This window comes from Sesamum indicum, linkage group LG7 (genome assembly GCF_000512975.1).
Source record: "Sesamum indicum cultivar Zhongzhi No. 13 linkage group LG7, S_indicum_v1.0, whole genome shotgun sequence".
Classification (NCBI taxonomy): Eukaryota; Viridiplantae; Streptophyta; class Magnoliopsida; order Lamiales; family Pedaliaceae; genus Sesamum; species Sesamum indicum.
Window position 1 is genome coordinate 6,444,130 of NC_026151.1, and position 27,081 is coordinate 6,471,210.

At 32.2% G+C, this 27,081-nt stretch overlaps 2 protein-coding genes across 6 annotated transcripts; both read right to left on the reverse strand.

The window, feature by feature from the left end:
* Positions 1-2,831, reverse strand: LOC105166429 (arogenate dehydrogenase 2, chloroplastic). Of its 4 annotated transcripts, XR_002287453.1 has the most exons (3): positions 1,624-2,831; positions 182-295; positions 1-105 (listed from the first exon to the last, which is right to left on the reverse strand). XR_002287453.1 is itself a non-coding variant. In XM_011085773.2 (2 exons), exon 1 carries the CDS (start codon positions 2,808-2,810, stop codon positions 1,644-1,646), a length of 1,167 nt encoding a protein of 388 aa, XP_011084075.1. In that variant the 5' UTR covers positions 2,811-2,831; the 3' UTR covers positions 1-136; positions 1,624-1,643. The 4 variants fall into 4 exon arrangements, 3 of the variants coding, with proteins under 3 accessions (XP_011084075.1, XP_011084077.1, XP_011084076.1); XM_011085773.2 differs by lacking the exon at positions 182-295 and having other exon boundaries at positions 1-136; XM_011085775.2 differs by lacking the exons at positions 1-105; positions 182-295 and adding an exon at positions 166-181.
* Positions 4,133-10,897, reverse strand: LOC105166431 (pyrophosphate-energized vacuolar membrane proton pump-like). 2 transcript variants are annotated; one of them, XM_011085777.2, is made up of 9 exons: positions 10,480-10,897; positions 7,339-7,913; positions 6,872-7,251; positions 6,479-6,565; positions 6,066-6,396; positions 5,211-5,621; positions 4,898-4,957; positions 4,597-4,804; positions 4,133-4,396 (listed from the first exon to the last, which is right to left on the reverse strand). In XM_011085777.2, exons 1-8 carry the CDS (start codon positions 10,724-10,726, stop codon positions 4,598-4,600), a joined length of 2,298 nt encoding a protein of 765 aa, XP_011084079.2. In that variant the 5' UTR covers positions 10,727-10,897; the 3' UTR covers positions 4,133-4,396; position 4,597. The 2 variants fall into 2 exon arrangements, with proteins under 2 accessions (XP_011084079.2, XP_011084078.2); XM_011085776.2 differs by having other exon boundaries at positions 4,384-4,804.

Here is a 27,081-nt window from a genome sequence, read left to right on the forward strand (position 1 = left end):
AATGGTTCATGGGTTGTAATTAACAAACTTCTGTGCGAATTTGATACAAGTTTTCTACTGTGTCATATTGGTTGATTTGATGCAGAACCTTCATACCTGCACTGCCTGCTATGCAGCCAAACTTCATCTAATATTCCTGAGATGAAAGAAGCAAGAACTCTAATCATGCACTACGACATACCTGATGTAGATGGAATTATGTCAACCAAGCAGTTCCCAAAAGACGTCCAACGGTATTTCTTGTTGGACTGGATGAATCAAGCATATGATTCATGAAGTAGAAAAGTAAATTAACCTTAAATGTGGACAAAGACATGTTATCACGAAATTGAGCTATCCTTAGTAAGACGAAAATCGATAAAACTTGCTAATTATCCTCAATATCTAATAACTAGGAAATAATAACAGTTCAATGATGGCTCTATGTTGTGATTCCATATCTCTCCAAAATCAACTCAAACCTACCAATAGTGGGAGTTGATCTCTTTCCTGTTTAGCTGAAACCTAAGCACTGTCCAAACAATGTTGGAGGCTATGTAAGGGCTTAAACTTAATCTTTTCTAGTCATAGATCACTCCTGTGGTCATCAAATTATAAACAGGACTTCTGTGATGCAGAATGACTTCTCTTCTCCTAGAAGCTTCAGGCAAAACCAGGAAATAGAAGCTAAACTCACTTGTGTGAGACTTTTCCAAGTCAATAACACACTCCAATATCATTACGGGTTACTATGGGAAGCAAACATACCAGGAATTATGAGCAGAACAGATAGGAATCAAAAGAAAACCAATTAGGAAATATGAACACAGCATTTTACAAAACAATATGAATACACAATATTCACATTGTGTATACTGATACGATAGAAGAGTCTCTAACCCTCTGTAAGATAATTCATCACCATTTTTCGTTGCTGAGGAATGCTGTTGCTTTTGTTTAACTATGGAGATTTAGACATCTGAAATAGTTCTAACTATGTTACAAGTTCTGTTACTAATGGAAAACCTAAGGGACAAAAATATGATTCACAGTTTACCATTCGATTCTCCATTCTTCATAGATAAAGCTGTGGAAACTGCATTCTTGATTAAGCATGCTTCATCAATCTAGTAAAAGTATTTCCTTCAAATTTTTAGCTGCTTCAAAAATTCCTAGTAAGCTCAACTGATCCGCAGCCTTTTACCGTCGAGCTTGCTCATCCATGAAACATCACTGTCGCCCTTCCCTTGTGTATGTCGATGTCAGGTTTAAGACATATTTCCATGCAGGAATACAACAAATTAAGCTTAGATTCATCTAATATCTTCAGCAGTAAAGTGGCTTGACGCTTATGGATCTAACTAACAAGAGAAAACAACTTGGTGCTTCGTTTTCGTAGAATGCATAATTTTAATTTTCTAGGAACTTCGAATTTTATCACTTCAATCTGTTGGTGTTCTTATGAGGAAAAGGAAAGGCACAACAACCATTGTTTAAATCGATTATTCAGATGATCTATGTGAAAGCTATACAAAGATTCTACATATGCAATCCACTCATCAAGTTATTTCATCATTTGCACTCCAATTAATCCTAACAAGGAATCATTTCAATCTAGAAATAGCCATTGCAAGACTGAGGTACCTAATAGAAGTGAAACCATCCTAATTCCCGTCTTCGCCCACATTCTCCACTTGTGGCGTTCCAGGCGGCAACAATGGAGCCCCATTCTTGGGCAACTTCCCCAGGAGCGGCCCCCTCAGGCCCCCCTCCTCCGCCTTCCCAAACAACTGCTTCCTCAAAATCTCGTGCAAATGTCCAAATAACTCTTTCTTCAGTGCCTCGAATGCCAAATCCAACCTCTCCAGCTGCTCCATAGCGTTCTTATTGTACATAAAAAGCCCATAATACAAATCAAAACTATCGCTTGCAGTATTGTCCACCAAGTCCAACAAAGTCTCATACCCTTTTGTATTAATCGGAGTACTATCCAATTGAAGCTTCTCAAGAATCCTCCCCATAGTGTGGGTGATGAATTGCGTTCCGGCAGCATACTTATCGTGCTCGGCGCAGGTCATCTCCACCATCCTACACCCTTCCTTCTTAAATATATCCAAGAAATTCTCAACCCTCGAAAGCCTTGATTCCTCATTTCCAATCCTCACCTTTTCGAACACAAATGGCAAATTCTGCCAACTGTGCTTCCCACTCTCGGGTCCAAACATCGGGTGTGTACACAGAATATCAAAATAAGGGGGAAGAACTTGGAGAAAAATATTCTTAGGAAATTCTTTGACAGACAGAACATCAACAAAAAGAGTATTCCGCCTGAGACGCTGGAGGGGCAACGACTTGAGCACGGATTCTGTCGAAATAATAGATGTACAGATGAGGATGACGTCTGGATGCTGCTCGCAGAGGTCGTGGAGATCGGAGAAGAAGGCAGCACCCATGGATTGCGCAACCGAGAGATAATTGGATCGTGAATGCGCGTATACAGTGTGCCCTCGGCGGATGAACGCCTTGGCGAGGAATTGACCGAAGTTTCCGAACCCAATTATTGCGATTTTCAGCTTGGTGGACTGAGTGAAGCGATTCATGAGGTGAGCTTCGCAGTCGTAAGGCTGTGCGGCGTCGATTGCACGCACCCGAAGGCCACGGCGGTAGCGGCCGGAATATTGGTGGAACTGCGGCAACGACAAGGAGGATAATTTGCTGACATGGTGATCGAAAAGCCTCGACGTTCCGGCGGCAGAGGAGGCGGAGGCGGAGGCGGAGGTTGTGGGCGGTTGAGCGGCGGAAGTAGGATGGGTTGAGGAGAATGAAATCATAGCTGCTAAGTTTTATGTGTGTCCTTTTTCTATATAATAAAGAAAAATTTATATTATTATATAATCCTATTTTTCTCAAAAGAAGTATCTTTGTAACGATAAATAAATAGTATAACTTTTTAAATAATTAAACTGTATTTAGTAGTGTTAAATCGTTAAAAAAATTAAATAAAAATTTTAATTTTTTTATTTTATTAGTATTTAATTATTTTATGATTTTTACTAATTTTATTTTTTTATCAGTTTATTATAATATTCATTATATGACCGTTGGATTTTTAATATTCTTTTAATTATCCATATCATTTTAATTATGATTTGATTTTATAATTATAGTTACTTTTAATTTATAATATATTTCAATGGTTCATTATTTCATATAAAGATTTTATTTTTTCATCTATATAAAAAGGTCATTTGAGGTTATTGTGATGGAAGAAGTTGAGAAATATTTTATACTCCCATAAGTCGATAAATATTTTAGAGTTTTAGCAACATGAATGTGGATTGGTTCCTAGTCTGGTCGTATAAATGAGATGGACGTTCCCAAGAGCTAATGAGGTATTATATTGGAGCCATGATCCTCTATTGAAACCTGTACATAGGGAGCAATTATGATTTTGTTACAATGACAAGTGTCGTAACTTTCCTTCAATGTAATTTTTGTAATTTCTTGAGCTTTATTTATTCATTACTATATGAAATTTTATAACTATCATATTAATATTTTATATATGAAATTATTTGAAAAAATAAAAAATTATAAATATAAATCGCACAATATCCACAATAGTTTAAACTTAGGAATGCGATTTGTGTTGATAAAATACATGATTATAATTTTAAAGGTAAATTACAACAATTTTTTTAAAATTTGGTATAATTGCGAATATCCTCTCATTTTTTGAAAAAGTACAAATGTTCCATTTTTGATAAAATTATGTAATTTTTGAATGAAGGTAGAACAGTATCAACTTTACCCTTATTGTATCTTTTTTGTTTTAAAAAATTAAAATTTTGTAAAAGAAATTGGACGGGATGGATGAAAAAATTAAAAAAATTATATAAAAATAAATTATCCTCTTAGTTCATAAAAAAAATAAAAATAAAATTATAATTCTTATTTCAAAAAGCACTTTAATCAGTTCATCACAAAATGCAACTATCTTTAGTATACTGAAGTTCACTTGTGCATGTGGTTTTTGCTCCAGACAAATGCTGTGAATTGGATTTATTTTAATTTTTTTTACTTATAATTTTTTATTAGATTTAATTTTAATCTTTTATCTATTTCATAAGACAATCATAAATTAAAAACAAAATTGTTCCAAAGAATACCTCAATTCATTAAAAAAAATTAATAATACAGGACCAACCAAGGCTGGTCCTGTCTCAACCGGGCCAACCCATGGGGCGAACGTACGCTGAAAGTTTCACCCAATTGGCCCCATTCAAAGGCCCCAACCTGGCCACGAACAATACAGGGCCCGTCTTGGGTCGAACTTCTCCAAACTGGTCCGTGTTGGTGCAGTCCATCTTGAACTCCCACCTACTATTTCCTCTGAAGAATACGTCCGGAAAAATTACTGAAATGGATAATATGGTGTTCGTTTAGTCAGTGAAAGAATATAAATGATGTCTCACTCTTCACAAGATTGACCATCTGATGATGGAAACATTCTCTTCAAAGCCTAGATTTAGAATGCAGCAAAATAGATTTATACTTGGACATGAGATTACAAAATGTGGAAGGGGATGGATTGCAGGGCATTCATGTCAGCCATACTTCAGAAAATCTTGAAGAGCAATCCACCATGGGCAGCAAAGAAGGGGGCGAACACAAGTGATTCTACAGCCATTAGCTTGATAAGAATGTTCAACGAGGGTCCAGACGTATCCTTCAGTGGGTCGCCAACAGTGTCTCCGATCACAGCTGCCTTGTGTGCATCAGATCCTTTAGGCCCAAGAGTCCGGGCGTGCTCAGAAGCACCAGCCTATCATACAAGAATTGATGGCATGAGAAACCAGATTCAATCCCAACTGAAAGTATTAGTTGGACAAGATAGAAATCAAGGGAAATTCTTTACCTCAATATATTTCTTGGCGTTATCCCAAGCACCACCGGTGTTGGATGCAGAGATAGCAATCTGCATAATGTAAGTGAAGTTATACCTCAACACAAAGAAGACCATTCCATAAAGTAGTACTTTGGTTCCATAGTTAATATCATCAGGTTTGTGCAGTACACATGCTGACGTGCAAGTTTTTGTGATAGAATTATGTCAAAGACGGAGACACAGAATGATGTTAATAGGTAACTCGTTTTAAATCCATGGTACATGTTGCAAGTCTCCTTGGGAATTTATATAAATGCATGTCAAAACATATTCGGCACATTACCTGAACACCAGAGACGAGAGATCCAGCAAGCACGCCAGAAAGCGTCTCCACACCAAAGAAAATTCCGACAATGAGAGGTGTAAGCATGACAAGAGCACCAGGAGGGATCATCTCCTTGATAGATGCATCCGTGGAGATCTTGACACAAGTTGCATAGTCGGGCTTAGTGGTGCCTTCCATGAGACCAGGGATGGTGTTAAATTGACGGCGCACTTCTTCAACCATCTTGAGAGCTGCACTTCCCACACTCTTCATTGTCATGGCTGAGAACCAGTAAGGAAGCATAGCGCCCACAAGCAAACCGATGAAAACTTTTGGAGTTAAAACATCAACACTAGATATGGCAGCACGGCTCACAAATGCACCAAAGAGAGCAAGGGAGACCAGAGCAGCAGATCCAATAGCAAATCCCTGGAAGTAACGGTAAAGAACACTTCGTTACATACAAAAGTATTAGTCAGACTTTGCGTGATGATACACAATATTTGCAAAAGGCTTGTCAGCAATGGCTAATTTTAAGTATAGATCTCAGAAGATACTAAACCTGTTTAAACATTAGCAAATTCCTCTTGGCGAGAGAAAAATATATTACCCATATGGAATAAACTATTTTCTGATTTTAACTATTCAATCACAATGTTCGCTAACAAATGATTTAAAGGCAGGGGTCTTCATGAGTAAGTGCAGGGAAACCTAACGTAAAAACATTACTTATATTGACCATGTTCCCCCAAGAAAAAATTAGCCCAGAGAATATGAAATTATACCAGGCTACAAACTCCAACACATGCAAAATCCAATGTACAACCAGAAACCCATGTCAATTCCGTGGAATAGAGTGAAACTACTAATTACCTTCCCAATAGCTGCAGTAGTGTTTCCTGCAGCATCAAGGGCATCAGTCCTCTCTCGGATTCTGTGGCTCATGCCTGCCATCTCAGCAATACCCCCAGCATTGTCACTGATTGGTCCATAAGCATCAATTGCCAAACCAGTGGCTATGGTACTCAGCATTCCAAGAGCAGCTACTGCAATTCCATACATTGCGGCGAAACTAAAACTAACAAAAATGCTAATTGCTATGGCGAATATTGGAATAATACAAGACTTGTATCCCAATGCAAGGCCAAAAATGACATTCGTAGCTGCACCAGTTCGGCAGGAATCAGCAACATCTTGTACTGGGCTGAAAGCGACAAGAAGCATGACTTTAGAACCATTTACTTTCCAACATTAACCCACACTAGATAATTTGGTCCAGATAGTACCTATAAGCATTGCTTGTGTAGTACTCTGTGACAAATCCAATGATTAGGCCAGCCCACAGACCAACAGCAACGCATAGAAACAATTGCCTGCAAGCTCAGAGTCATATGTTGTTTAGGAACTGGAGGAAAGATGAGGAAGAAAATAATAGAAATATACATTAATCTTTATCAAACATCTCAGAGAGAGAGAGAGAACTAAATGATATGATTACAGTGTTCTCTAAGTGAAAAAGAATCAGAATAAATAATGTTTTCTTACTTAATTAGCTAGAAATGAGGGTGAAATACTTTGATGGAAAGGTATGACTAAATACATGTAAAGGTCAGTTTATGATGGAAGCAAGGCGTAAGAAATTTGAAGCAATAATGATAAGAAACCAGATGTAACCTTACCAGCTCTTAACATCTTTCTGGACACCAAAATTAAATATTGTGAAGGAGGAAGGCAAGCCAACCCAGCTAACAAAAGCTATTCCAACAGTCATCAATATCGTGGAGATAATAAGTTGCTTCTTCAGTGCTGGCTCAATTTCTTTGACAGTCTTGACCTCAAAGAAATCAGTTGCAAATAAAGTGGTCAGCAAACAAACAAGAATTCCAATGGAGCTGACTAGAAGAGGATATAGCATAGCGGTCAAGTCATGATTAATCCCAAAAGATGAGATGGAAGCAACAACAAGGGCTGCACAGGAAGATTCTGCATACGAGCCAAATAGATCAGACCCCATACCAGCAATATCCCCAACATTGTCACCAACATTATCTGCAATGACCTGCAACATTGTTGAAAATATAAGTTGCGAATGGAAGAAGTAATAATTTTAATAAACTTTGGCACTTCTAAATTGCTGTTGTTATACCGCAGGGTTCCTGGGGTCATCCTCTGGGATGTTCCTTTCCACCTTGCCCACAAGATCAGCCCCTACATCAGCTGCTTTCGTGTAAATACCTCCACCAACTCTTCCAAACAGAGCCATTGAAGATCCACCAAGTCCATAACCAGTTATAGCCTCAAATAGACCTTCCCAGTCATTACCATAGTACAACTTGAAGAGGTTGACAGTAATGTATAAAACCAGAAGACCATTTGCAGCAAGAAGGAAACCCATGACTGCACCAGATCTAAATGCAACAATGAAAGCTTTTCCTACGCCCTTCCTGGCCTCTAGAGTAGTACGGGCATTGGCATAGGTGGCAATTTTCATTCCAAGAAAGCCAGAGACCACAGATGTGATGGCACCAAGAAGGAAGGATATGGTGCTGAAAGCAGCTGTCGCAAGAGCAGGCTTGCACATTTTGGTGCTGTCATAGGTACAAGCTTGCGGCTTCGTGCTGAATCCTTCCACAGAGCCCAGGAATAGGAAAATTAAGACAGCAAATGCAACCATGAAGATACCAACATATTGGTACTCGGTGAAGAGAAATGATGTTGCACCTGCACCACAAGAATTAGTGTATCAGAAAGATCTCGAGTGGCTGAAAATAACCTAAAATGGTGTCCGTTGGTCAAACTTCCTTCTCTGGGAAAATGCCACTGAAACAAGTATCTTATGGTTCCAGAAGAAACACAAACAGATAAGTAATGCCGATTTAGCACTCAGTTCAGAATGACAGACTAAGATGTAATGGATAACAAAGAAATCATAGTTATAGAACATTGTCAACGTATCTAAGGAAAAGGTTAAACTCTATAACTATCTACTGTGCTACATCAACATTACGTGAAACCTCCATGTATGCGTAACCCCACCCCCCGCCGCCCTGTAATTTCAGATACCCAGTAGAATACACCCTCCTCATCACAGATTAATGGAGATTAAAACTTTTACATAAACTCATAGTAAGTTAACTTTGAATTTGAAATATTTGTTGAAAATACATTTCTCAACCCTCTGATGTAAGGATGATAACTACAAAGGTTAGGGTCAAGTTTCGATTTTTCTCTTCCTTTCTTTCTCATCTTTCCTTTTTCCTTTACTTTTTCTTTTTTTCTTTTATTTTATTCCTCCTTTCTACTTCTCCTTCTCTTCTCCCTTATTCCTCCTTTCTACTTCTCTTCTCCCTTCTTCCTCCTTTCTACTTCTCCTTCTCCTCTTCCTTCTTCCTCACCTTTGCACCCGCAATAACAACCCCCACTGCCTGCTGCCACCGCTACCCATTCCCTCACTCCGGTGCACACCCCTCCCTCCATCAGACCTGCTGCCCACCTTATATTCTTTCATCTCCATTTTTCCCCTCCTATCTTCCTCTTTCTCCTCCGTTCTCCCCTACTTTTTCATTCTATCTTATCCATTTTCAGTCCATCTTATCCATTTTCTTCTCCATTCCCCTCCTACATTCACCAACCCACCACCGCCACTGTAACCTCAAGCTCGCATTTTCCTCCTCCCCCCAACCCCCACCCCTCCTCATGCCTATGCACACCCCTAAGACCTCCTTTCCCTTTGACCAGGCACCACAAACCCCACCCCCTGATGATGTATATAAAATCTGCGTACATATATGTTCATATATACTAGTTCATGTATGTATATATATACATATTTGTTTATTAATTATATCATTTATCATGTATTCATTAATTAACATATACATATACTGATATGTAAAATATATATTATTAAATTTCAAAATATGGACAAGATACAGTGATCATATGGTTGCTGAATTTTGAGCAAGATCCTTTGGTTGCCCAATGCGAACAAAATCCAATGGTTCCTAAAGTTTCCAAATGATTCAACAATTATTAATGATAAATATACAAATATGGGGTATAGCAGGTATCAGACAAATACTAAGGTTTTAACAACAGGGTAGAGTATGCATAATTTAATATTAACACGAGACTTTTGTGTTGCTATTTTTTACACAAGGGGTCTTTAACAATTTTAGTATAATAAAGGGGGGGGCTTCTGCATTAACCCACAACAAAATCCCAGGTTAACAAGGTTTATAAGATCTCACACAATGCACATGACACTGACAAGAATGAGAAGGAAATAAAAAATTCAGCAAGAATTATTATTCACTCAATATATAGGGCCCATTGGATGAGTAAACAAGAAGCAACATACCCGTAACAATTCAGCAAGACTTATTATTTAATCACAGTTGACATATATGGCCCGTTGAATGAGTAAATAAACAGGAAGATACACGTAACTAAAGTATGTAATACGGATTGCCAGTTAAATCCAACTATTATGAATACACTAATTAAAGAGGACCAAGGACTAAAGTTCAAGTCTCTCCACACGTGTCCATAGAGAAATCATTATAATAAACAGTGAAAAATTTGAAATAATAATAACAAACAAAGAAGATGGATCTTTATGAGATCCCCACATCACAGGGCTTGACAAAAAGGGCACCAAGTGCATTTTCTAATCAATCAAACATTATGAGCACCCACCAGAAAGAAAAATATCAGCCTGATTTTTCAAATTGTCCACGGAGTACACAAAAGAAACCACAAATAATTCTGGAAAAGATTTACACCTTCAAGAATAAGAACGTAATCAGGAAATGGAAGTACACAGCAGAAACAAGAACTCAGAATCTGATACAAGAACTTAGACCAGCCCTTCTGCTAATTGGTTTTGTCCCCACGAAACGCAAGTTTTACGCAGCAACACACGTGAAGATATATGTAAGTATATGAAAAAGAGAACAAAGAGCAAATATCTGAATTTTTCAGCCCAGAAAAAAATATAAGCCTGAAACACAACACCACCACACACAATACACCTTCACACAACCCATAGGCACAGAGACACCACGTATACATACACAAAATGTAAATAAAATCTAATACATAGAGCTCAAAATAGCCATAAAAGACCCACAAACAAAAATCGCAAGATCCATTTATCCTCAAAACGCATATCTTATCTTAAGAAATAAAGGGAAGAAACGCTTCATTCGGACCCAAGCATAAGCTGGTGCTATCTCTCAATATACGCACACATACATAAAAGCATGAAAGTACAGAAAAATTCCACCTTCGGAGATGGCGGATTGGATGTCGGCACATTTGCGAACAACGGAGTGGTCACTGACGCCATCCTCCTCCTCGATGAGCGCTTCGGTGAACCCATTCTTCCCGTCGGCGGAGCTGGATTTATCAGTGGAAAGCTTCACCTTAGAGACGAGCAGCCATTGCACAAGAGCGAAGGCTATGCCGACCAAGGCGCAAATAGGGATGAGAATTTGGGTGCCGAGATCTGGGAGCAGCGTCGTCTCAGCCATCTCTTTCGTGGGTAACTGAGAAAATTTGGGATGGGAGAGGAAAAGAGAGAGGGAGAATGTGAGGTGGTGAAGGAGAGGAGAGAATTTAAGTACGGGAGGTGGAGAGGTATTTTGTTTGTTCCAAGTGTGTGTGTGTGTGCGGTTTGGAGGGATTCTGGCTGGCAGTTGGCACATTAGCTGGGTGGGTGAAATCCGAATGGCCTGTTCTTACATTTTTCCCTTTTTTTATTTTTTGGGGTCCTTTTTAATAAGAATAATTACACACTCCTTTCTTCAACTTTGATATAATTATACATAAACTTCTATAATTTAAAAAAATTATGTCTAGTACCTCTAAAGTTTACTTTTGTCTATTAAGTCCCTTCATTAATCAAAATTCACCAAATTTGCTAATATAAATAAAAAAAATTATATTTACCCCCAGTTGACTATTACTGATTCATTATTAGTCAAATAAATATTTTTACAATCAAATTAACATCATATGTCTTCATGCATAATGCATGAGATGAGGTACTATTATAAGGGTAGTTTAGTCGGAAAAAATTATTTGACCTACAATAAATCAGTAATAAGTCAGATGAAGATAACTATTATTTTTCATCAGTTTTTTTGTTAATATCAGAAAATTTGATGAATTGACTAACGTAAAAACTTATTTGTTAGATAGAAGCAAAGATCAGGAATTTTAGATGTAATTTTCGAAATAAAAGGGTTTATGTATAATTTACCAAAGCTCAAGGGAGAAGAGTGTAAATATAATTATCTCATTATAATTTAAAACTTATATTGCATACAATACACGAATGAATGTGAACATCAATGTGTGAGGCGGATGGGAATTGAATTAAAGACAATTATGCTCGTACATTTTATAATATATTTGTTGAAATTATAAGATGTTATATTTATTCTAAAAATAAATTGTTAATATATTTGAATAAAGTAAAAATATGAAGCTTATAAAATTATGATAGTAATGACCACTACAAAAAAATACAATATTTAATCATGGTTAATTCTCATGGTTAATAATAAATAGCCATAGCAAATAGTTATTGTCACGGCCACGCAATGGTTGTTGGCCGTGGTTTCTGCGAGGGTGGCTAAAATATTTACCACGACTAAAAGGCCGTGACAAATATTTTTACCACGGCTTTTACCTGTAGCAAATAAGTTTTTTATTGTGGAAAAGTTAGTTTTTTATATCGATTTTATTTAATCTGATTAATAATAGTTATTTACCACGATTTTTAGCCATAACCATTAATATTATAGCCAATAGTAATTTCTTTCCAGTGGACAAATTTATAATTAATTTAAGAGTAAATTACAGTTACAACTCTAAGGTTTGGCATAATTATGAATATCCATGATTATTTAGAAAATTATAAATATCCCCTAAAATAAAATATAATTATGTTACCCTTAAACGGTAAGATTACTGCTTTACACTTAGTGATTTTTTTTTTTTAAATGTATGAAAAAATGTAGGGGGGAGGGTGAATAAAGTAGATAATCATGAGGCATATCAGTTCATAAAAATATTTTTTAAAAAAATTTAAAATATATAAAATTATAATTAATAATCCAAAAAGGCATTTTGGTCAGTTTACCATAAAAATTATATGAAAACCTAACGGATACAAACTGAATGGCCCATTGTTATACGAACGCTAAATTAGGGGATATTTGTAATTTTTCAAACAATAATGATATATTTTTAATTACAACAAATCTCATGAAAAATTACTGTAATTTACCCTTAATTTAATAAAAATCTTAGCTAATTTATTAAAATTCTAAAAGTAAGTTCGAACCTCCTTATTCTTTTTCATAAAACATACGAGATGACTTAAAAAGCTATAAGTTCATCCAAACACCCTCTGCGTTGTAGAGAAAAACTGTAAATTTAGTTGTAGTGAAAGTTAAGCGTTATAAAAAATAACAATAGTAAAAACAAAATTAAAGTTAGAGTGTTTGCTGAAAAAAGTTTAACAAGTACAATTTTATCAACTAAACTTGCAAAAGTTAGCGACGAGAACTCTATAATTTTTCACTTAAATAAATTTAATTTAAACGGTTGAAAAATATAAAATTATAAATTAAAAACACTATTTTCAACTTAACCGCGCCTATTGTTATTTTCTTTCTTTTTATTTTATTTTCTGGATTAATATTTTTGTTTCTTTTTATTCTATTTTTTGGATTAATATATTTGTTTTTTTTTTTTTAAATCATGGTATGATAAAAAAGTTGGGAAAGTGTCAAATCCAATTTTCCGCTTTTAAATTAATCAGAGCTCTAAATAATTTAAAGTGGTTTCTCTTATTGATAAAAGGATGGGGAAATTGGAATGAAAATCAAACACCTTTCTATGCCCAACTCTTGACCTAAATTGTTGACCCCAAATGTATAATAACATCAGCTTTTGGGGAATCCACTCTCTCTACCCTGTCTGGCCTTTTGAACCTAATGTGGATTAAGAAGAAGTGCTAGGAAAATATTAAAAATGTCCTTCATTAAGGACGTTTTAGTCATTTAAGCAAGGATCCACGCTTTTTCTATCGGTCGGGTCGAAAGGACCCGACCCGGACCCATCCACCCTTGAAGACCCGGACAATTGTAGTCGTCCGATCACGGACGCCGGCCAGTAGGATGAGACCACGTGGCTGGTCAACGCTACCCTGCTCTGTCCTATATATAGACCCGAAACGCCGTAATTAAAGGTAACTGTTCTGCATTTATTGAGATCGAACCTTGTGATCGCACACTTTTTTCTCGATCAACCTAACTTGAGTGTCGAAGGGTCATTGTCGGGGACGTGCCCGACGAGCTCACTGTTCTTGTCTTATTCTCAGGGAACCCAAAATCTGATCTCGGAGGAGTTAGCTATCTGTGACGAGTTCGTGTCTCGGGATCGCTGAATTCGAGCCGGATCAGAATGATTCGGTACGGTATTTGGATTTATGGATTTGAATGTAATAAAAAGATTTAAATAAAAAATTTTAAATGAGTCGAAGAATTTAATATTATTAAGAGTGTATTTGAATATGAAAGAATGATTTGTTGAAAGGAATTTAAATGACTTCATTTGAAAAGAATTTACAATCAATTAATATTCACAAAATAGAGTTTAAAATTAGAATTAAAGGATTTAAAATTTTAAATCCATAATTTCATATTATTTTATCCAAATGCAACCTGATATTCAATATAAAATAGTTTAAATTTAAAATTCAAACAAATTCAAAGGATTTTCTATTAAGAATTTGAAATCTATGATTTTAGATGCGTGTGTAAAAATTTTAAATTTAAAATAATAAATAAATTTTATAGCATAAGTTTTGGTCATATATATATATATATTATGAATTAGGTAGAAGATGTATAGTACACGAGAAATATATTATTTGAGGCTATATTTGGATAGAAAGATTTAAATTTTAGATACGGATTTGAGGAAAGAATTTCAAATAATTCTGAAAAAATAATTGAAACTCATTAATATATTAAATGAGAGCTGACAATTTTGAAAATCTTTCTAATATGAAATTATCCAAACAAGTCTAAAAGATTTGTTATGGAAAATTGAAATTCTTATATTCAAATTCATCAACCCAAATACAATGTCAAAAAAATCATATAGAAACACAAGAAACGCAAATTTGTGTTTTAACAATTCTTGTTCAACCGAATCACATAATATAATCTGTTGTCTTGAAAAAATTATGTCCCGGTCCTAAGTGTACGGTTACAACGTCACTTCTTCCAGAATAAGACGGATAAATTTATGACATTGCACTATGTCAGAATTCTCCTAAAATGATACTCAGTCACTGAAAATTTTGAGCAAAAATGTGAGGAAGAGGGTCTTTGCAGTAGCCAACCAACAATAATCCAACATTGATTAACAAAAAGGTTAAACTGCTGTCAAAATCGAAAGACATTTACCGTTCAAATTCAAATGTTTCCTTAATACCAATTAAGGTTTGGATTTAATATAAAAAGATTTTGGTTTCATGTTTTGGTATTTCTCGAGATAAGATAAAATACACCCAATATTTGATTTTGTGTTTTTTATACTTTATCTGTATTTTTTTGTTTTTAAACTTTTTATATAATATATATAGACACTTGTATATAATATATAAAAGAGACATGATTTGACAATAACAATACTTTTTGTCTCATAAAAATACAACATTAAACATACAATATTTATATATAAAAATTTATGTAAAAGAGATATGATTTGACAATAAACAGTGATTTTTGTCTCTCAAATCCCAACATCAAATCTACACCACTTATTTTAAAATATTTTAAATTACCTCAAAATATAAATCCAAACATAACATCTATCTCCAACACACACTTATTTATCTCTATTTTTCTCTCTTTATCCCCAAAATAAAACATTCAAAACACAAATCCAAACACTATGGCAATGTTTGGATTCATGTTTTTGCATTTTTCAAAACAAGATAAAACACACTCAATGTTTATTTTTGTGTTTTTACACCTTATCTGTGTATTTTTTTATTTTTCAACTTTCTATATAATATATATAATATAAAACTGACATAATTTGACACTAAATAGTGATTTTTGTCCCATATTTATATATATATATATATATATTTATATATAAAAATATATATAAAAGATATATGATTTGCCAATGAACAGTGATATAAAAGGTATGATTCTTTTCCCAAAGAACTTCCAAAGTGGGACAAATTAGAGTTATTTTTAACTTGTACAAACCCAATCTCAATATATACTTTCCAAAACTCGTATCAATTCCTCATATAATTAACTTGTACAAACCCAATCTCAATATATACTTTCCAAAACTCGTATCAATTCCTCAATTTTTCAACGTGAGATACACACTATTTCTCAGTTATAATCTAATCCATGGAAATAACATTGCGATTGACATCCAACTTATTAGATTAAAATATTGTTTCGATTAACATATTAAAATGCCATTTATAATGGTCACAAATCGTGAATTATAAGTGAAAAGTGACTTTCTTGTTTATATTAAAGTAGATATACATTTAATTAGGGTATTGAATAATTTGTAAATATATGTATAACTTATCAATGGTCTCGAGATAAGCTCTAAATTATAATAGTAATTTAAGCTAAAACCACCCAAACTTTTCATACAAAGTTAGAGGAAAAAAAGGACCACATCGGCATCTGAATATCTTGTACTCTTGAATATCAGGAAGTTTTTGTGTATTTTGGGAGTGCCTAACGCATTTGAATATCTTGTACTCTTTGAGCGAGTGCAATATTGTAATTTTTAACAATTGTACCAAATAAATACACTATTACATTTGTACCCTTAATTGTAATGTTTTGAATTAATGCAATGTTAATTTTATAATTTTTGTATTTTAATATATTGTTAAAAATTAATTATACATAATTAAATTATATAAATTTATTTAAACGAAAAAAAAGAAAAACACCCAAGTCAAGATTTAATTTTTATATTTATATACATATATATAATATATATTCTACATATATAAATATATAATATATATACATATATATCATATTATATTTAAATATATATACATATATATATAAAGTGGGGCTATTTAAATATATATATATTTACATATAATATATATTTATATATATATATATATATTGTATCGAGTGAGGTTAACACCATTCTATTTATCCCTTTATAAGTACAAAGTTATTACATGAGAACATTAAACAGGGATAAATTAGAAAAAGATACATAAATACATAATAATTACATCGTATTCTTACGATATTTGTTATAATTATAAGTACTTTTTTGATTATTTTAAAAATTATAAATACTTTTTTAAAATTATAAATATCCTTTTGTGACAACTCATTGTGGGGTGTATTTGTTAGAGTATTTGTAATTTTATTGGGATATTTGTAATTTTTCAAATAACGATAAAATATTCATAATTATGACAAATTTCATAAATCATTATCACTTACCTCATCCCCCCCCCCCCCCTTTGGTCTATTTCTTGAAGATAATATCAACCAGATGTACACATATTCGAGAGGCTCGAACCTCTTGGCAAGTCTATTCCAAGGATTGGAAGCCTTTCATATGAAGATAACACTCTTATTTGGATAATTTTCAATTGTTTTTTTTTCCGAGTTTTTGGTTATATTTATTTTAAAATTACTTGTCGTTTTTTTATGTTTATTGAAACTTAGTAGCACCATACAATTTTAAAGAATTTCTTGACCCTCCGTAGAATATCAAAGGACTAAACTTCAAAACAAATCACGGACTCTAAATTTTTCAATCCTGAAATTTGCCGTTCATTATCAATAACAAGTTCTTGAACATTGTTTTAAAAAATGGACCAGTGATTGGACCGGATAAATTATTGGATCATTGGATTCAACTGGTCCCGATCGAATTGAGAAAATCGATTCATCCAAAATATATTATATACATGTATATTTTTTTTGTAGCATATCGTACTATCAGTACAAGTCATATTAATTGATTAAATAAATACAATATTAGCAATTTAACGACAAAAAGCCAATAAACTTCTTGGGAGAAAGTAAATTTAATTGAAATTCAAACTAAAAAAAATTAAAATTTAAAACACCGTAAATTTAAAACACAATATTAGCTATGATAATTTCAATATTATACACTATAGTATTTTTAAAATAAAAACATTTAAAAAAAATATGATTTTCTTTGAATATTTAGAAAAAAGAAAAAAAGGAAACTTATAAATTGAGACAAGAAGAACATTCATTATTTCTTTGTTTATTTATGGGTAAATTATAATTATTTTTCCTGAAGTTTGGTATAATTATGAATACCATCATTGTTTAAAAAATTACAAATACACCTCTCAAATAAAAAATAATTATGTAGCCCCTAGATGGTGAAGTAAAAATTATAATTTTACCCTTGTTGAATTTTTTTAAAAAATAAAAAGTTATTTAAAAATATAAAAAAAATTGAAAGTGGATAAAATAAATAATCTATAGAAAATATTAGTTCATAAAATATTTAAAAAAATTATAAAATATATAAAATTATAATTTATAATCTAATTCCCACAAAAATTGGATGAAAATCAAACGATATGTGCTTGTTGATAGACGGACGTTAAAATCAATGAAATATTTATAATTTTTTAAATAATAAAAATATATTTATAATTATATCAAATTAGAAAAAAAAAAGTTGTAATATATCCTTTATTTATGTGTGCAAACACATGTAAGTAATATGGTTGTGTTGTCAGAGTCATGTCGAGGACGAAGAGACAAAGTGAGTTAGTTGGGTGGGCCCGCGGGGGGAGTATGAAATGATCATAGCGGTTCATCACGGCTTACTGTGGGCCCCTCCTCTCAACCACACCAATTTCTATTCATGCACCCTCACATCTTACGTTGCTCTCACAAATTAAACAACTTTGTCACTGAGAGGCTAAACGGTTAACCTCTTTTTGCCGTTTGTTGTCACTCAGCACTCCATATTTGAGTGTTTATTATTTTTTTATTATTAAAAAATAAGTAAATTATATAAATATAATTTAAATAAATAATATAATATACATATACGAGTCGCAATTACAAATCGCGATTTGAATAAAAAAATATTTTTTTGATCAAATCGCGGTTAGACTTGATGTCCTGGATGTCGTGGATTTCATCCACGACATGGCAATTTGTGAACTGCAATGCAATTCACAATTTGTGAATTATTATTTTTTTATAAATTATTTATATTTAATTAATTTTTAAAATTATATTAATCTTAAAAATATAATTAATCATACAAATATAATAGTGTATATTTTTTTATAGAATCTTAAAAAAAATATAATGAACTATACCGATAAGTTTGCGACATTGTTGGAACCCTTCAATTGAAGTCCGAAACCAGATTCACAATTTAAGAAAAAATGCAAGTAATTCTTGTGATATTATAAACGTATAAATTATTATCTTAGAAAATATCAAATTCTTTCATTAGTATTTGATAAAATGCCATTGCATCATATATAATATTATAATTTTCTTATAATAAAAAAGTTACGAAATTTTCAAAAATATATAAGATCATCTATAAAATTTGGGAGGGCAAATAGAGCTGTTGACCATGACCTGCCTGGAGCTTAGACCGAACTTGACGAGTTTGAGCTAGAAGATGGTTTTTTATTGTGGATCCAATCAAATCTAGGTCAAACTCTGGTCTCGTCCGTCATCTACTTGAATTATATTTATAAATATATATAATTTATTTAAAATTTTTAACTTATATTTAATATATATATATATATACAAAAAGATATGCTTTTAGCATAATTTTAATTTATTTGAAAAAAAATTATTAACTTTTCCGGCTTAGGTAAATTAAGCTAGGCAGTTCTCAAGTCTGGCAAAACACACCCCAGTAAAAACCAATTGTTACATATGACAATAGTGTAGATTTTGGCTAAAATGCATAAAATTTTTTTTGTATTATGTTGAAATTGCTAAAAACTCCATATGTTTTAGAAATAGCCTAAAATTCTCTGTATCTTATAAAAGTCAGCAAAAAACACCCATCTAATTAGTAATTAATAGAAGGTGCATTACATGCGCTCTTTGTGGGTGTGGGAGTATTTTTTTTAACTGTTTCTGACATTTTTTTTTAGTAAAATGCTTTTTTTTTAATTTTTGTTTTGTTTTTATATTTTTTTATAATTTAAATAAGATATTAAACTATATCTAATTTATTTAATATTAAATATAAATTAAATTATATTTAAATTCAAATAATATTATAATTGTTAATTGTTAAATCTAAAATTATTTTTAATTAATTAATGTATTTATTTAGCTAAAATATATAATTATTATAATTATTTAAAATATTTTTATTAATTAAAATATATTTTAACTAATATAATTAATTAAAAAGAAGAAGAAAAAACTGAGCATCGCCCCCCTTTTTTGCCGAAAATTAGTCTCTAAGTTTTCGGTGCCCTTTGGGCGAGTTTCTGACCGCAAGTGACACCATTCCAATCATATCTTTATAATGAATATTTTCTTATCTTTAATTTGAGTTTTCGTTAATTGTAGAGACTAGGCTCAAACCACGACCGCCAATCTTCTTTGTCGTCGATTCGTCGCCGTCCGGTAGAATCTCGATCATAGATCACTACCATTAGACTCGTCTCTTGATTGTTGGTCATATTTTAATTTCTGAATTCAAATAAGTGGAATAACAAATTGAAATGAAATTCAAATAAAATTAGGAAAGAGAAGCAGAAGAAAGTGAAGCGATGAATAGAAGTCCAATTGAGTGTATGTGGGATCCATTGACCAAAAAGAAAGTCCATATTGTGGTGGGGTGGGGTTTTACTAACATAGAAAGTAGAGAATGTAAAAAAATTAGATAGCGCGTCCAAATTAAAATTTATTTTTAGAAAAACGTGTTTCTGTTGCTTCATAACTAGAAATAAAGGCTCTCTGAATCCCTGAAAGAATATAAAATTTAGGGCCGGTCCAGACCCAAACAGATGGATCCAATAGAGAAGCCTTGGTTCAGCCCAAAATTAATGCATTGTGTTCACACACAACAGTAATATTTTTTTGAAAATTAATGCATTGTGTTCACATGCAATGATAATTTTTTTTGAAAAATGCATTGTGTTCGCACGCAACGATAAAATTTTTTCTTCCCTACAAATAGGTTGCTCGCATCCTATTCTGGTTCTCAATTTCATTTCTCTCTTAATTTTGTTTTTTTTCATTTGATAGGTTTTCTTTGCAATTCTCAGTTAGGTTGTTTTCTCGCGATCGAGAAAGGGAAGTTCTTTTCTGATATTTGACTGTTCATAGTTTTTCAACTTCTCATTTGTATTTGTTTTCAATTCTTTTGAGTGGAAGGAATGGGATTCGAAAGTGGTCGTACGATTGATGGAAGATACAGTGATGGAAGAATACTCTCGAAAACTCCATGGAAACACATCAAAAACAAGAAGGTTCTAACTCACAATACCCTTCTTGTTTTTATTATATTTTGTGTGTTCTTGGTACTTGTTTTTTTTTTCAGTTTTTGATTCAATTTTGCGATTTCTTGTTTTTTCTTACTTTATACCTTTTTGGTACTTGAATTTTTATTATTTGTTATTTTATTTTTTATTTTAATCGATACTTTCTTCAACTTTTGTATTCTTTTTCCCGTATTTTATATTTCAATTGACTGAAATATTTTTTGTTTTGGTTTATTCTTTCTTCTTGTTAATATGTTTGCTTTTTAGTATTTTTAATCTTCTTTTTTATTTTCTTGATAGTTCTTGATTTTAACTTTTGTATTTTCCCATATTTTTATTTTTTAATTCTGATTTTTTCCATTTTGCTTTTTCTTTTCTATGTTTTGACATTTTTTGATTTTTCTGATGTCGTGTTTTTTTATGGTTCATTTTTATATTTTATTTTTTGTTTTCAATTCGATTGCTCATTATTATTTTCTTATAGTTGATTTTCTTATAGTTATAGTATCTTGTACACGTACTTTTAATAACTATTCAATCCCTTTTTTGGGAGTTGACTCTTCTCTTGAAGCATGCTTAATATATGTAGTAGTCTCTTCTTCTAATCATGAAGACTCAGAAATTGATGTGTACACCGAAACTCATGAGAGTTACATCAAAACTCATGAGAGCGGCCTACTGTATGTGTGCTTCATGACCCATGTGTTGATTAATCAACAATTTGAGCATGACTAAGGCTTTATCTGAATGTAATTATGTGTTCTTTGTTAGAATTGTGTAGCAGAGAATCTACAAATTCTTAATTACAAAATTATACTGACTGCGAGTTCCGAAGTTCAAAACTGGAGTTTGTCATTGAAATGGCTAGTATGAGAATATGACTCAAATGATTCATCTTTTTGGTTCTTGATTACATATTAATATATCTTGCTTTTTTTGTTTCCAAATCTCACATTAGTTTCTAGTTGTCTTGAAGAAAATGTCTACAATTGTGGGAACCCTAATCCATTGAAGTTTACTGCACATTACAAACCTCTTATATTGATGGTTGGGAATCAGCAATGATTGTGATGGATCTCCTACTGTTAATACCGTAAGTCATGCTTTTGGACTTGGATTTGTATCTTTTGTTACCTATTTTCATGTTTTGTAGTTTAAGCTGCTTTGGTGCTTAAATGATGGTTGGAGATCAACAATTGTTATTGGCTGAAAATTACCTGTATCTCTTTCTTTGATTTGATTGGGATTTGGAGTCATGTTTGATGTAGGTCATGCTTTAAGGTACATGTCCTAGTTTATTTAAACACTAAAAGCAATGGCAAATGATGAAGTTTCGAAGCGATCAGTATTACACTGACTTGAGAGGAAATAGTCTTTTTGTTTGATTCAGCATCACCATAATGTGCAAGATGGTTGTGAAGGATCTTCGCACTGCTAATATTGTAAGTCATGCTTTTGGATTTAGATTTGTATCTTTTGTTATCTACTTCTGCTAATTGGTGCTTCATCAAACTATTCTGAATGAACTTGTTTATCTGCGTGAATTCCAAGTCCGACATCATTCTCTACAGAAGGATGATATTTTGACATGAAGAAAAGAAAAGGTTTGTTTATAGGTGACTTTCTAATGAGGTGGATAAGTCCGAAAAATGATAGTGCTTCCTTAGTAGCAGTAATTTTGAGATCCTATATTGTAGCTAAGGTTGTGGTTGTTTCTTATTTAATGTTGCTCACATCCTCTTTCTATGCATTCTCAGTTGGGATAATTACAACTTTCTTTCACTAACATATGTAGTTCAATGCTAGAGCACCAATTAGTGTTTCCTTTTAAGGTTAATGTACTAAGTTTACAAAAACCAAAAGTGATGGCAAGTGATAAAGTTTCAAAGTTATCAGTACTACATTGACTTGAGAGGAAACACATCACAACAGTCTGCAATAGGATTGTGAAGGATCTCCTACTGTTAATACTGTAAGTCATGCTTGGATTTGTTTCTTTTGTTACCTGTTTTCATATTTTGTTGCAAATTTATTGTATAGTCATTGTACCCTTATTTTTTTAAGGGTAAATTGTATTGATACTCCCGAGGTTAGGTGTTACACAAATTGGGTATTTGTGTAAATTTTGTATTTAAATAGGGTGTAATTATAAATTTGTAATAAATAGATGAAGTTTGTATATTTTAACATAACCTCATAGGGTGTCAATGTAATTTACCATTTCTTTTATAAAAATGTTACAAGGAATAAATTCTTTAAGCAAATGAAAAAAAAAAAAATAGATATACATAAATTCGTGCCATTGGCGATTCACGGACCCAATGATTCTAATAATCCTTGAGATTATAAATTGAATTTAGGCCCATACCCTTAATATCTTATTGGGCCTTGACAGACTGTTATCAGCCCAAAATCAATGCATTGTGTTCACACATAACGATGTAAGTTTTTGTTCAATACATATAGGTTGCTCACTATTCTGGTTCTCAATCCCATCACTCTTTTGTTTTTTCCTTTGATGGGTTTTCTTTTCAATTCTCAATTAAGTTGTTTTATCTCGGGATCGTGAAAGGAAAATTCTTTTGTGATATTTGATTGTTTATAGTTTTTAAAATTTCTTACTTGTATTTGTTTTCAATTCTTTTGAGTGGAATGAATGGGATTCGGAAGTGGTCGTAAGATTGATCGAAAATGCAGTGATGGAAGAATACTGTCGGAAACTCCATGGAAACACATCAAAAGAAAAAGAGGCGAATAATGCAGATCAGCGTGTGGTCTTCTTCTTGTCTTGTGTGTTCTTGATACTTCTTTTTTTCAGTTTTTGATTCAATTTTGTAATTTCTTAATTTATACCGTTCGGGTACTTTAACTTTTTTATTATTTATTATTTTATTTTATGTTTTAATGGATACTTTCTTTAACTTTTGTATTCTTTTCCCCATATTTTATATTTCAATTGACTGAAATATTTTTTGTTTTGGTTTATTCTTTCTTCTTGTTAATATGTTTGCTTTTTATTATTTTTAATCTTCTTTTGTGTTTTCTTGATAGTTCTTGATTTTAACTTTTGTATTTTTTCATATTTTTATTTTTTAATTTCTGATTTTTTGCATTTTGCATTTTTTTTTCTTTGTTTTTGACATTCCTTGACATTTTTTCTATGGTTCATTTTATAAAGTATCTTGTACACATACTTTTAATTAACTATTCAGGCCCTTTTCTTGGGGCAACACTCTTCTCATGAAGCAATGCTTAATTATGTAGTAGTCTCTTCTTCTAATCAAGAAGAGTCTGAAATTGATGTGTACACCGAAACTCATGAGAGTTACATCAAAACTCATGAAAGCAGCCTACTGTATGTGTGCTTCATGACCTATGTGTTGATTAATCAACAATCTGTGCATGACTAAGGCTTTATCTGAATGTAATTTTGTGTTCTTTGTTAGAATTGTGTAGCAGAGAATCTACAAATTCTTAGTTACAAAGTTATACTGGTTGGGTATTCGAAGTTCAGAAGTGGAGTTTGTCATTGAAATGGCTAGTATGAGAATAGGACTCAAAAGATTCATCTTTTTGGTTCTTCATTACATATTAATATATCTTGCTTTTTTTCTTTCCAAATCTTACATTAGTTTCTAGTTGTCTTGAAGAAAACGTCTACAATTATGGGAGCCCTGATCCATTCAAGTTTATTGCACATTGCAAACCATCTTATATTGATGATTGGGAATAAGCAATGGTTGTGATGGATCTCCTACTGTTAATACTTGTAAGTCATGCTTTTGAATTTGAATTTGTATCTTTTGTTGCCTATTTTCATGTTTTGTAGTTGAAGAAACATAACCCGAGAGAAGTTCTTTATCTGCATGACTTTCCAAGTCTGACATCATTCTCCACAAAGAAGAATATTTTGACATGAAGGAGGAAAAGTGTTGTCTACAGATGACTTTTGAAGTAGGTGGTTCTCAGGTTCTATTAAGAAGATGGTGCTTCCTTAAGAGCAGTAATTTGAGATCTTATATTGCAGCTAAGGTTGTAGTCATTTCTTATTTAATGATGGCCACAGATGTCTCTTTTTAAGCATTCTTAGTTGGGAAAAAAAGAACTAAAATCTTTTGTTGAAGTATGTAGGTCATTGCTAGAACTCCAGATAGTGTTTCCTCTTAAGGTCATCGCTGTTTATTATGAGAGGCAAAGGAAAGTGTCAGATGAAAGTCTTATGCAAATTATACTCCCAAATCCGTTTGTTTTGTCTTGTTTAATATATTTTGTCAATGTCCTAGCTTTAGAATTAAATTTTAAATGTGTCCTAGTTTTAGGTGGAATTTCATCAAGAAATCAAATGCATACGTGCGTCTTGTTTCGAAGTGAATCTGAAGCTGCTTTGGTGCTTAAACAATGGTTGGAAATCAACAATTATTAGTGGCTGAAAATGACAGGTATCTCTTTCTTTGATTTGATTGGGATTAGGAGTCATGTCTGATGTAGGACAATGCCAGAGCACCAATTTAAGGTACATGTCCTAGTTTATTTAAACACTAAAAGCAAGGGCAAATGATAAAGTTTCAAAGCCATCAGTACAAAAGTGACTTAGAGGAAATGGTCTTTTAGTTTTGCTTCAGCATCACCATAATGTGCAAGATGGTTGTGAAGGATTGCCCCACTGCTAATATTGTAAGTCATGCTTTTGGACTTAAATTTGTATCTTTTGTTATCAATTTCCATATATTATTGAAAATTTAATATATGGTTGAAGCAAACTATTCCGAATGAACTTTTTTATCTACGTGAATTCCAAGTCCAACATCATTTTCTACAAAGGATGGTATTTTTACATGCTATGTTCATCACCATTCATTAGTCTATTCTTGTTAGTTTTATTGATGCACTCACAGTAATTAGGACTTTTTGGTTTTGATTATTTCTGAAATATTAATTCCGGATTTTATAATGATTTTGTTTTAAATGAATTCTTATTTCTTAATCCCTTGATGGCAAATTAATTTCTGGGAGTGATTAAGGAAAATGATCTAAACAAGGCTAGTTCTTTGGGAAATGTAGGCTGATTGTTTACATGCACAGATGCTGGTTAATGGTGCTGTAATATGACGGGAATAATGTGTAATGGCCGCTAGTGAAAAATAAGCCATGACAGTTAATGATACCACCGTATTTTTTTTTTGTAATGTTGAAAATTAATTTATTTAATTTATATTAATTAATAAATTATTTTTTTCTAAATGTATGTATAGATTTTATACATTTAATTTTTATTTATAATATAATTATTTATTATATGCACTCATAATGGCTAGTGTAAAAAGAAAAAAACTCTTTATATTTGTAAGCGGTGGTTTACGCGACTATCACATCAATTTTTTTTGTGAAGTAAAAAATGAATTATTGGAATTGTCAATTTAGTGAAATAGAAAATAAAATTTTGGCCTTATTTCCATGCTGATGGGGGGCTGCCAGCTGAATACAAGTTGGGCTGGTGGATGGTGTATTTTGGACTTTTACTCTATTAAGGATTTAGGGGACATCAACAAGATAATATGGACTCTCTTTTAAAATTTGAAATTATATTTTTTTTTCTTTTTTTTTAAATTACTGCTACACTCCCTTCGAAATATCACTGTTTACACTTGACCTTTTCTTATTAGAGTTAGGCAAAAAATATTAACGTTAGCAAAATAATTATATATTATTCATCCCTTATTTAATATTTTTAGGTAATAATTTTGTATTTATAAAAAAAATGTAATGGTGTTTATCTCGCTTTCTCTCTCTCTCTTTATATATATATATATTATATTTATCTTTTTATAAATATCAAAATATACATAAAATTACACTTATAAGTATAAGTAAACGGGAGCCAATTTTTTTGTATGTTTCAAACTCAACATGCTTCACTATTCTTACTTTCAACTTTGCAATACATAAAGGGAATAATTATATGTGCACCTTTTTAATATATGATTTATTTACATAAATTATTTTTATCTTTTAAAAAATTGTACATACATAAATTAAGAATTATCATTTGCACAAACGACTCCTATTTTTAAAAAAATTACACACAATTTCTAAAAAATGCCAACATCGTTACAAAAACTACTATTACACGTGCATTGTCAGAAATTAGGCGTGAATCTGGCAATTCCCTTTTTCACATATTTGATTTATTCCAAGATGTATATTAGTTATAATACTCTTTTATATATATGTATGAAACCATATACAATACCTGTTAATTTTAAGAATTTTTTAATATTTGGATAAATTTATAAAAATTCTTGAGCTATGTCATGC

Coding starts and splice junctions, on each gene's coding strand:
- LOC105166429 (XM_011085773.2), bottom strand. CDS start 2,810: ATGATTTCATTCTCCTCAACCCATCCTACTTCCGCCGCTCAACCGCCC.
- LOC105166431 (XM_011085777.2), bottom strand. CDS start 10,726: ATGGCTGAGACGACGCTGCTCCCAGATCTCGGCACCCAAATTCTCATC. Junction 6,397..6,478: donor TACACAAGCAATGCTTATAG/GTACTATCTGGA, acceptor TGTCGCTTTCAG/CCCAGTACAAGATGTTGCTG. Junction 5,622..6,065: donor CTACTGCAGCTATTGGGAAG/GTAATTAGTAGT, acceptor CGTTACTTCCAG/GGATTTGCTATTGGATCTGC.